The sequence below is a fragment of the Stegodyphus dumicola genome, chromosome 3, assembly GCF_044657685.1.
Source record: "Stegodyphus dumicola isolate Sdum_Otavi_A_Nest chromosome 3, ASM4465768v1".
Classification (NCBI taxonomy): Eukaryota; Metazoa; Arthropoda; class Arachnida; order Araneae; family Eresidae; genus Stegodyphus; species Stegodyphus dumicola.
Window position 1 is genome coordinate 33,034,716 of NC_140770.1, and position 12,990 is coordinate 33,047,705.

The window sequence follows — 12,990 nt, forward strand, 5'->3', positions numbered from 1 at the left end:
TTTACGAATTTACCCCAAACAGAAAATCTTGTTAAATAAACACTTTTCGTACAATAAAATTTTTTATAACTGTATGAATAGTCATGAAGAATGAATTTTTCAATGACGAAGAACGAATTATTCTGCTTGCCTAAACTACCCAATTTATGTGTTTTGTGCATATAAAAATAGTACACAGAGCATTAAATAACAGCATGTGAACAACATTTTATCAGTCAATAAAATATTTATATAAAAGTTGACAAAAACGTTTGTGCAAGTATTCTATTTTATGTGACCTCTTTAAATGCTTTTACTATGATTAAATCATTTATTTATTTGATTGGTTCTGTTATAAAGACAGATTGTTAATTATAATAAATAAATCCGTAAAATTGTAAAAGAAGAAATATGTCGCCAATTTTTGTTAAAAAGAAGAGAAAAGGAAGGCGAAAGATATTTAAAAGGAAAACTAAAAATGAAAAATGGGAGTTTTCTTTGAAGTAGATCTTAGATTCCGTCCTTCGAATGAAATATAATCAATATTGCTTTCCCTACATATGAAAATCAAGATCCATATTTTTGATACATTTTTAAAAAAAGGAACATAGTTCGCTTAAAATGGTAAACAATTCTTGCATAAACTGGAAAATTCTGCATACTAGAAATAAAAAGCTGGTTGAACGTAATTCAAAGAGAAGGGACTAAATTCTGAATGAAATGCTCTCAAAAGATAGGTAAATTCAAGAAAATTTGGAGTCAACAGAATGAGAAAATACAATAGAATTCAACAGAATTAGACGTATGCTATAGACTTGAGTTCATAAAATTCTAAAGGCGGAAAATAAAAAGTGCTATTCTTTTTCAAACTCTGTTCTTTTCATCTTATTATTAGTCGGGCATATTTCTAGCATCATATTTAAAATTAAATAATAGCGTGCGATTTTCGAATTACTACATCACATGCGAACCGACGCGCGTCATTTTATCTTTTCCCGCTTCTCCCGGAAGAGGGAGCTGGAGAGGCGCTCTCTCTGCGATCACGCCGCGCACAGGTAGACTTAGAATAGCGTCTCTCGGTGTCGTGAAAGGACTGCTGCAATGACGGAAGACAAACGGATGCCGTTTGATTCCTTCCGTCGTCTCTGAAGGTCTTCCAAATGGCAGAGGAAGGCGGTGCCAGTAGTGGCATCGTGGCATCCGAAGGGGAGGAGGAGAGGTCTGTAGAAGACAATGTCTCCTTTTCGTTTATGGATAAAGTTAGGTTCATGATGTACGGAGAACAGGAGAAAGAAGCCTTTCTCATCGAGAAGAAGGAGAAGGAAGAGAAGAAGAAAGGTGAGTGTGAAATTTGCTGATACACTTTCTCTCCTCTTTGCACTCTTCTCCTTTTTATCCGTTCCACTGGATAGCAGACGAGCACAGAATGCCCACCTATCATTCTCTAAGTGGGTGAATATGTCGGAAAGATTGTGCAATACTATTTCTACGTCCACTCATGATGCATAAAATCTTAGTTTCTGTTTATAAACGAATGCGGTTCCAACTTAAGATGGATGCTGATAGTAATTGACAGACATTTAACTCCAAGATAAGAGAATTCGAGAAGTAACTCTCGTTTTAATCTTCCATCAGTTTTAGTAAATGTTACGTATTTGATTTCGAAGAAAACTGTATACTCACGGCATTAAATATGCTCACGAAGCTGAAAGGGTTATATTGAGATGCAAGATGTAAATACAATACTCTTGTTTGCTCGCAGTGGGAATTCTTAGGCTTAGGTTAATGACAGGATTGCAGCTTTTCTAATATAATCTTTATATCGGAAAACTTTAAATTCAGTTACATATTATTTTATTTTCGATATAATTTGATATAGTTGTTTATATCTGAAATAGCTGTAATAAAAACTGAAATACTTAACATATGCAAAGGAAAAATACCGAATCATGATATAACTAGCAAGGTATTATAATATGGTCTGTATCTACCAGTATTTGTATTTTCAAATCCTAGGTGTAAAACATTTACAAAGTATTGTTGTCTGTTTTGGTATTAAACTCATTTAAGCACACTTATTTGTTTTTATAATTATCGGCTTTCTGTAAGCTGAGCTAAAATGTTTTCAGCAACCGTACGAAGATTCTCTTCAATTGTTATATGAAAAAAAATTAGAAAATTGCACGTTAGCATTGAATTATCAGAAAATATTAACTTAATTTATTTCAAAATATAATTAATTTCAAAATATTAACTTAATTTATTTCAAAATAAGTCTTATTTAGAAGATGGAAATTGCAGATATTGACTAATATGGAACGAAAGAATTCGACATATGTTCATGTGATCATTCATTTATTTCATGAATCAAATATACAGATTTCTTGCACGTAAGTGATTTCTAAACCTTTCCGAAAGAAAATTAGTAATTAGTTAAAAAAAAAGTTGTTGCAGTTTGCTTGTGCGCAGTTTTAGTTTTATATTAATGCTTAGTTAGAAAAATGTAGGCTTAACTTGAAGGCTAAGATTTGTTTTCAAATGATTCATCAAGCATGGGTGAATGACTTACGTTTAAATCGCTACGAATTTTTATTAGAAAAATGTGAATTTTTGATAAGTTAAAATGGCGAACTTATTCATATTATTTGATGCATTTTTATTTTAAAAACTTCATTTACATAATTGTTTCGGCTATTTTATTAACTGGGAAAATATACATATTTTTTCTACGAATAGAATTCTATGTAATTTTATTAGGAAGCGTAATGATCCTTGTTGAAAATTCCAGTATATTCATACTTCAAGTTTCATGTAAAGGTTCTTACAAGGTAAACGAATCAGCGCTGTTTAAAAGGCTAACGTATAACATTTAGTGCGATTATATGCAAAAGAGCTCTTAATTTTGAATTTCACGAGAGTACAAATAGCTTTAAACAACTTAGCAAATTTGGGGAATTGCTCACTTTTAACCAATGTAATTATTCTACAATTTCAATTCATGACCCATTACTAAATATTTAAGTCAAATAAAACTTTTTGCTGTTATTATTGAAGTTACATATAAATATTTAAGCTAAAATTACGTACAGAATAATATGTATTCTGTAATTCATTGTCTGACTTTTATAAATGGTCCCCTTTAAAAATTAATTAAATGTATGATGAATCGCAGGTTTTTAATATCTTCCAGAAAAAGCCTTACTTCTGTGAATCGAAAATTTAGCGGTTAAGTTATATTTGACTGAGGCAAAGCACGCAAAGGCTATCATAAGGGGAGATTGCCTTTGTGTCTTTTCCGATGACTTTTCCCGGAGATTTAGACATTATAAACAGATTAAAATAATGATGAATAAATAAAACAGAGAGAGGGAAATAATTAACCTCGAGGGTAAAAAACAAATGAAAATGGTAATGATAAATCAATAAACGAACTGATGAATTTAAGATAAAATTCAATTTGCAGCATGCAATACAAAATGTTTTACAAGCGTATAAATAATCTTTTGTGCTGAAAACACTTTTTAAGGTATAAAATACAATAAGAGATTTACCTATCTACACAACAGGTAAATTCTTTCAGCCCAAAGGGCTATTAATTTCGTTTTGGCATTTGCGTCGTCTACTATAAAACGGCGTTTCACTTTTCAAATTGTTGCCACTAAATATTAGAGCCCTGCATTATATTTAAAGACATTAAATAATTAAAAATCTGCTTGAATGTATGTATGTTTCTCCCACTGTGAAAAAACGACCTTATCTAGAGACAGCAAATTTTGAATAACGTAATCCTCCACTCGAATATGAGGATCTGGAAGCCCAAATTTGGAATTTATTTTATTATCTATTTAATATTTTGTAAAACTTTAACGAATTTTTTACTAAAAAAAACCAACGATTTTTAAAGCGAGCCACTGAACGAGGGGAGGAAAAAAAAAAAAAAAAAAAAAACTTTTAGTTTCAGCGCACGAGACTGCGTATCAGAAATTCTAAAGATATGCTCTTTTTAAATATTTTGTGATATTGCTGTTAAATTGAATTTTATGGTTAAGTGCGAAGAACATGATATTTAATAAATAAAAATAACACACAAAACGTTAAAAAACTTCCCTTTGGGCTAAGATAAAATCTGAAAGCTTTCAGATTTTTATATTTTTTTAAATTAAATTCTCTAATTTTTATTTTAGCAATAGTTTTTGCTAGAAAAATATTTCAAAACAGCCTCAACTTCTTTAATAAACTAAAATAGTTCTGCTAAGAAATCAAGACTGTTAATGGAATGTATGTTTTAACTAAATTTATATTTGCAGATTAATTAACTTGAGCTATTGGGTTAATTATGTTATAAAATTACGCGGCATTATATTATATAATTCTCTAACAGTAACAAAACAATGGGAAGCATGATGTCAACCAAAATTTTGCGAAAGAAACCAAAAATTGGGTTCAAGTAATTACAGTAATAAATTTTTATTTAATTTGAGGCGGTTCACAAGTAAAATAAAGAAAACAGTATTACATCGATACAAAATGCATATTGTGTGCATATACTATAAACGTGCATGTGCTCTATCTGCCGTCCCCCCTTACAAGCTTCAATCGTCCCCCCTTACAAGCTTTTGTTGAATATAATCTCTATCTTTGCTTAGTAAGGAGGGATGATAGATCACATTTATGAAAACTGTACTGTTTTTAAGGTTCAGAATTTTAGAAATACATTATTTTCCTTTTGGGTAAACCAAATAGATATTATGATTATAGAAACAATTATAAAATAATAAAGGTTTCAAATTTTCATGAGAAAAGTCAGAAGTTTTAACCTGTTGCTTAGCGCATTTTGAGTAGCGTGGCTTGAAACATTGAAGTTCTTTAAAATCTTTTAATTATTACTATCGATTTGCTTTTTCTGATTAGTTTCCACAAAATTAGATGATTAGAAATGATTACAAATTTCATTAGATGTGACAAAATTCAAGACTAAAACTGTACGTGTTTTCCAAAGGCATCAAGTATTTGTTAATATAAAGCTGGAAAAAAAAACATAAGAAGAAATTTATCGTTACTTAATATCTGAACATTGATATCCTAGTAACTTTTAAGGATAATATGTGCGAGTCGACTAAAAAAATTGAATTTTTTTAATGAAAAAAATATCTATTACCCCCCCCCCAAAATAATATATATTTTTTAAAATTTTACTGCCTGAAGCAGTTACTCGTATATATGTAAGAAGAAATTACTCAGATTCTAAATTCTACAAACCAAACTTTGCTGAAATGCAAACCAGAGAAGCTTTTTAATTAAAAATAATATACATTGTAGAAATTGGATAAAATCAAATCTTTCTCAAGAAGTAAAATAAAACTTAAAAAATACTGCAGTTTTTAAAGCCAGAAGGCTTGCTTCCATATTTACCTTTTGAATATGAAAGAGAAATGTAGAAAACAGGCAATATATTACTAAAATATCTAGACTAAAACTATAAAAAGGAAATGTATTTTTCAGTCTATATTTTGTTGTCGAATTTTATAGTTAATGCTATGTTCGATTTTGAAGGAAATGGGAATTGGTAATATAAGCAAGAATTATCGTGAGAAATTTGTAATTTATGTATGCACTTTAAGGCGGTAGAAACGTGCTTTTGGTTTAATTAATATTATATTATAAACCTCAATAATACATATTGTAAAAGGCTATTAAAGGCTATAGAATGTTTTCAAATTATTCACTTTGTTATACTGATCAACAGCATAGTTTTATAATATGGCAGATAAATAAAAGATAGTATTTATCTCATTTGAATGGCAACAACTTCCTATTCCTAGGTCGAAATTTCTACATTTCGGTCAGTGAAAAAGAATGACACTTGATTTCAGGTATAAAAAAAATGGTAATTTAAGGCAGAAGTGGAAGTATAATCTTGCCTTAATATGCATATTTATTGTTTTTTGATTTAGGTTTAAATGCTGTTTTTACAAAATAGCACAACATGTGAAGAAATTTATATGCAGAAATGTAGACTGTATTCAGTCGTTTAGTTTTCTAAATTTTAGAATGTTCAGGTATGAGGACACGGATACGGTTTTCCTTATTGCTAACAAATATGTATGAAAAATGTATCGATTTTTAAGTAAACATTCTGCGAAATAAATCTATGGTATGCACAAGTCTCCTAGTTAAAATTATAATTTATATATTATCAGTGAGTTTGAGTTCGAAATCCTGTTAAGGCTGGTTTACCAATTCGAATCTTGTTCTGAATATTTATGCTTGTAACACCAAGTCAAATTACAAATACATTAAACAAGATTACCTTAAAGTTTTCTTGTAATTAGGAAAAATAATTAGGGCTAAAATAAGAAAAAAAAATCCCCCTTGCAGAGTGAATGTATGTATGATGGCTATGAAATGCGCGTTCTTCCAATGTGCGCTTGTGAATTACCGGTCAGCTCGAGCTCATAGATCTAATTATTCGAATGTCTAAACTCTAGAGTTAAACTATAGGAGGGGGAATTTATGATTAACCTTTCTGCGTAGCTTTATTTCAAAACTCTGTTCTTAGAAAGTTTACCACGAAGGCATCCCTTCTCTCTCGATCACTTCCGATTAACTATTAAAAATGATTATCCCTTGATCTGTTCAAAGCATGTTTTTCATTGAATCTTAAAAAATGAGCAAAAGTTACGCCGATTTCTTCTCATAAAAATGAGAAAGTAAAAATTTAAAAAAAACCTGAAAGCTTTCAGATTCTATATTATGCTCAAACGAGAGTTTTTATTTATTATTATTATTTACAGACACATACACGTTTCTATATCATTTGGGCTAACGCCACTTTGGGCTAAAATATTTAAAAGCAGCATACCTTTATAATTTCCAATGGACAGTTTCGCGCGCTGGAGATAAAAATGCTATCTTCCCTATATTGTTGCCATTTTTCGCTTTGAAATTGTTGAGTTTTTTAATAAAAAGATTGTTAAAGTTTTACAGAATATAAAATAGACCATAAAACAAATTCCGGCTTTCAGGCCCGATGTTCAGGTGGAGGACTATGCTACTCAAATTTTGATGTCTTCAGGTACCGTTGTTTTTTCATAATGCGAGAAACATACGTGCCTTCATGCAGGTTACTTAGTTTCTTTAAATATAATACAGGGCGATAGTATTTGGTGGCAACAATTTGAAAAGTGATCTATCGCAGTTAAATGATAAGACGCAAATGCCATTTAGAAACTAATAGCCCTTCTGGGCTAACGCCTCTTTGGGCTAATTATTATCAATAATTTCATAATCATATTTGGCGCAGTTATGATCTTTCCTTAAGAAGTAAGGGGTATCAAGTAGACAATTTTCAAGACTCATGTCTTGTAAAAATCGAAGCGGATGATGTAATATTTATCAGACATATTTTGTGAAAGGTAGCAGAAATCCTATATTCAGTAACGCACGAAAGCATTGTAATCTTTAAGTTACCTAAATTAATGTGAAAATATTAAATTCATTACACTAAAAGAATAAAATGTGATTTCTTCTGAAGCATGCATTTACCTAGTCGTCTTCTGACACTAAACTTTTTTTTTTCCTAAAATAAATCATTAGTTTAGGAATTAATATTTTCTCTTTTAACTGAAATCCTAATTGAATACTTACTGATCTAGCAAATCAAAACTGAAATTTACTATTTCTTGAAATTTAAATCTTAAATTATTTCTAATATTTGTATAGTTATAAAATTTTTAATCTCTATAGAATGGATGCAATTTTCCTCTGTGTATCTTCTATTATATATGCACCTTATAAAGTCACCTTTCCAGTGATTTTTAGTCCAAAAGGGCAATTTGCCCAGAAGGACTTATTAATTTCGTTTTTGGCATTTTGCGTCGATTCACTATAAACGTTGATTCACTTTTCAAATAGTTGCCACCAAATATTAGAGCCCTGTGTTATATTTGAAAAAAAATTAAATTATGAAGAATCTGCTTAAATGTATGTATGTTTCTCGCATTGTGATAAAACAACGGTACCTATAACCATCAAATTTTGAATAGCGTAATATTCCACGGAATATTGGGGGCATCTAGAAGGCCTAATTTGGAATTTGTTTTATTATAGATTTTATATTTTTTAAGACACTTTAACGAATTTTTGATTAACAAATTCAACGATTTAAAAGCTAGCAATGGCAACACTGAAGGGGAAAAAAAAAAGTCTCCAGCGCCCAAGACTGTGCATCGGAAATTCTAAAGATATTCTCATTTTAAAATTATTTGCTATACTGTTGCTGAATTTAATTTTATGGTTTAAGTGCAAAGAACATGATAGTTAATAAATAAAGATAACACACAAAACGTTTAAAAAAAAAAAAAAAAAAAAAAAAAAAAAAAAAGAGAGCTCCTTTGGGCGTAATATAAAATCTGAAAGCGTTCAGATTTTTTACATTTTTTGTTTATTCTAAATATTTTCTTTCTAGATTTTAGACTTTATTTCTTTAAAAATATTGTTTCTTTTCTGACACCAGTTGTTACGTTATTTTCTTCCTTCACGTTCGTACGGGGTTCGTGTGGATTTGGAGTGAATAACGACGATTATTAAATAATGAACGATTATTAAATAATGAAAGACACTTTATTGGCCAGTGTTCTCAGGACAGCTCCAAAATCCCGTTTACACAGTCTTCGAAGAACTATGCTGGAACTATAAACATGCTGGAACAATCAGCGACACAGCCTCCAGGTTAACAGGCTATCACGGTGGAGACAGCTTCCCGGCAAAGCACCCGAGTGCAGTTCCCAACTCTGCTTGGTCGTTCTCGGAACTTCACGTACTCTCGCGACTCTCCACGCGATGCTCTCGACGATACACAAGAGAATAGCTCTCGACTCAGCACCGTCTAAGACAAAACTCGACGATGCATTAATTCGCGATGCACTAAAAGATTCTCTCGATGCATTCGACGACCAACCCGGCGCTACACTTCGAGACACTCGCTCAATGACTGACTATCAGCTCGCTAGACGAGGCACACACTAACTGACTAAACCTAAACATGTGACTGCGGACCAGCAGGGTTTATATAGCTTTCGGCTTGTGTTCGAGAACATTCTGGGCTAAACCGGTAAGAATTCGTTCCAGAAAATTCTCTATCCGTCCATGGCATATCGCCAATTTTGTCGCAAAATGTCGCCAAATGGGCGATTTCTCGCCAAATGTGGCAACCCTGCATTCTTTTGCCATTTTATGGCAACTCTAAAACTGCTCTGCCATATTACCGCGTCTGTACATTTTGTAACAATATGTTGGATGAAGTTATTTGGTTCGGTTTATTTGATTCTGGAAAAGAACTCATCACTTTCCTTGGGATATCTTGCCCCAAGGATTTATGCTTTCGTGGACTTTCTAAGGGAAACTGGCTAGTATCCAGTTTACGACTAGTAAAACCGCGAAAACGCCAGTGCAGCCAAGTCGTTTACGAGGATCCGTAGAATTAAATCGGACTGTAATAAAACATTACGAAATCTCAGAACTAATAAAACAACAAGAATCGTACATGCATAGGAGTAAGTACACTTAGGATCACAGGTTTAACACAATACGAAGTAATTTTGTAGACCCCTCTTTTGAGCTAAAAATTTCAAAATTCATTTTAAACTATCAACATGCTTGTACTAATTTATTACACCATCCATAAACTTAATATTATGGTTTGAAAGCGCGATATATATCCACATATCATAACCCTCCTTCAGCCATTTTCTATCATTCTTCCGAATTCTTCTATAGCTTCTTCACTATAAAATGGTCATCCTAATCAAAAATATTAAACTACGTTCCGTCATCAGATTTTACCTCATGGCAGTATTCAGAATTGTAATTTTTCATCAATTTTGAGAAAGAAAGCTGAAGTTTTCTGGTCTTCCGCAGATGCTTTATTTTCTCCCCTCACAATCTGATTATTATATCCGACTGTTATCATTATTTCAACATTCTGCGGATTAATAAATTCTCTGCATGGTTATATAAAATTTAGCTTAAGTTTGCAGCCACCTATTTTTCTATTATTTTAATATTTCCAACAATATGTGCTATATACGGAAGTTCTCATCTTTGAAGTAGCTTTTTTAATATTATTTTATTAGAAAATTATTTTGATGTTTTAAATGAACAGTTTCAACTACTTTTTTACTTCCTTGTACGAAGTAAAGAAAGTATTGCAATCGTGAAAAATGTCCGGTATCATATTTCAACAGCAATATCCATTTTGACCGTTCCTGAATCGATTTGGAAGATTTTTTTATGTGAACCTCTGTACGTACGGAAGAATAAAGTTCTCTTTTCCCGAAAAGGATTGAAAATGAATTTAAAATAGATTCAAATGGGATATTTTTCGTGACGTCTGTACGTACGTACGTACGTATGTATGTATATATCTCCCATGACTCCAAAAAAATTAACCGTAGATCATTTAAATTTTGTATCTGGGACTGTTATAATATCTAGCTGTACTATTCCTCTTTTTTATTGCAATCGGCAGTGCCATATATGTATATATATATCCCCTAACTCATTCTTTATTTTCGCAGTCGTCTGTCATAGTCATATACTGCCAATTACAAAAACGTTTTAAATGACAAAAATAAATGCATTTTGGCAATGACAAATTTTAAGAAAGGAATTAATTTTCGACAAATAACGAAATCTAAGTACATATATAATAACAGTTACTTTATATAATTAGTCTAACAGTAAATATCTAACAATATATAATATTAGTTTATTGTTGTTAATATCTAACAATATTAAATATCAGTTTATTGTTGCAGCAAAAAATGTATATTTATTAGTAGACCATTCATTTATTTTTTAGTAGACCATTCAAGGAAATCATGTGGTATTTCACATCAGATTTTTAAATAGATGTAGCCATTTCCAGTTTCAAATTAAGAACCACTTTGTGAATTTCTATTCGTTTTTGTTTTCTTAAAGCCATAACTTGAAAAAAAAATTGAAATAGTACAGATTCTAAAACATTTTATTGAAAAATCGAGGGAAATGATTTTCAAATGTTGCTTGCTGTAATCAGAGTAAACTAGTATCGTAAATTTACATAATTCATCGCAGATGATTACTTCTGCCACCTCAGTAGTACCCGAAGAAGTCCAAGATAGTTTCGATCATATTGGTTCAAATCCTCGCTGTGAAGAAAGTAAATTGTACGAAGAGGATAAATTTTTCAGGGTGAATAAAAAGTTAAAAAAATAATAATAGAAAATAGATAAGTAAATCTTAGCTTCTTTGACTGTATAAAAATAAAATTGCAAATCTAAGCTCGGTGATGTTATGTTAGTGATCTGATGTCAACGATCTGAGAAATGGGTATGAAGTTTCTAGAATTTTATTGTAATTACCTCTTGTTTATTATTAACCCAAAGGGGCGGTAGCCCAGAAAGGCTATTAGTATAAAAACGACATTTTGTGGTGTTTCATTCACTATAAACGACGAATTACTAGTTAAATTGTTGCCACCAAATATTCTTGCCCTGTATTACATTTAAAGACATTAAATAATGAAGAATCTGCATGAATGTATGTATGTTTCTCGCATCCTGAGGAAAAAAAAAAAAAAAAAGACTATATCTAGAGCCATCAGATTTTGAATAACGTAATCCTCTACCCGAACGTAGGCAACTGGAAGACCGAATTTTGAATTTCGAATTTGTTTTATTATCTATTTCACACTTTGTAAAAATTTAACGAATTTTTTATTAACAAACTCAACGATTTCAAAGCGAGCAATGGCAACACTCTACAGGGGGGGGGGGAATTATCTCCAGCGCGCGAGATTGTTTATGGGAAATTCTAAAGATGTGCTGTTTTTAATTATTTTGTGATATTGCTATTGATTGAATATTATGTGGTTTAAGTGCGAATAACATGATATTTAATAAATAAAGGTAACACACAAAAAGTTAAAAAAGTTCCTTTGGGCGTAATAAAAAACCTGAAAGCCTTCGGATTTTTCTTTTTAAGTTTTTATATTAATTTTTATTAATGTTATATGAAAAAGTTACAAAGCTTCTAAAAATATCATGATGTAATTTTTTTAAGTTTCTTTTATTTACTTCTTTGTTATTTAACTAAACAACGTTGAGGTACAAAAGTCCTTCATACTATTCTAATATGTTGCAGTACATCATCTGAAAACAACCCAGCTTTAAATCGTTCAGCCTTTATTGATTACTATTAAACTGATTAATTAGATTTTTGAATCTAGGACTCGATATCGATGAAGAAATCATTATATTCCTTTAACTAACGAACAGTTTGTTTAGCTACGCCTTTTAATTAAATTAATTTGAATTAGTTTGGCTATTTTGGAATATTTTTCGATTTGACTAATTTCAGTATTTCATAAATATTGTTTTGAATTTAATTGGTTATTAAATAAATAATTACATTGATTTATATAGTTATAAATATTATATATTTTTATCTTGAATTTGCTCTTTTTTTAACCCTTCTGTCTTTGACTTTTAATCTGAATATACGTCTGTTACGTTTTTATTTTAATAAATTGGTACTTATGTATTAACGCCACCGCAGCTGCAGATGTGGCAGTTTTTAAGTGCCGCCAATAAACACCTAAAACTTTTGCTTCAAATCACTTTATTTAAAATCAAAACACTTTCAAAAATCAAAACACTTTATTTAAAATCAAAGTAGTCAAACTAGTCGGTGGAAAATGGGCCGATATAGAGTTTAACAGAGATTCAAAACAGTCGCTATTTCCGTTGACCTGATGCTATCGCCATATAAACTCTGCTAAATAAGATTCTAAATGATGTCTTGCTGTTCCCCTATGTCTCTTGTTCCTCCATTTAGCATTGCCCTACATTCTCTCAACTGTTTGTGTATGAACTCCTGTATCAGGATCAATAAAATTGTATTTATGATTAACTTTAGCATGTAGGACTCCTTCTTTTACTATTCTATTTGTTTAGTAACCTTTCTAACTGT

General features: G+C 30.9%; 1 protein-coding gene across 1 annotated transcript in view; it reads left to right on the forward strand.

The window, feature by feature from the left end:
• The first annotated feature begins 1,022 nt into the window (after positions 1-1,022).
• The window catches only part of LOC146997954 (uncharacterized), a 74,224-nt gene continuing 62,256 nt past the window's right edge, over positions 1,023-12,990 (forward strand). Inside the window, exon 1 of the mRNA XM_085812723.1 lies at positions 1,023-1,317. Coding sequence (XP_085668849.1) covers positions 1,140-1,317 — 178 coding nt within the window. The 5' untranslated portion in view covers positions 1,023-1,139. The remainder of the gene's footprint in view (positions 1,318-12,990) is intronic.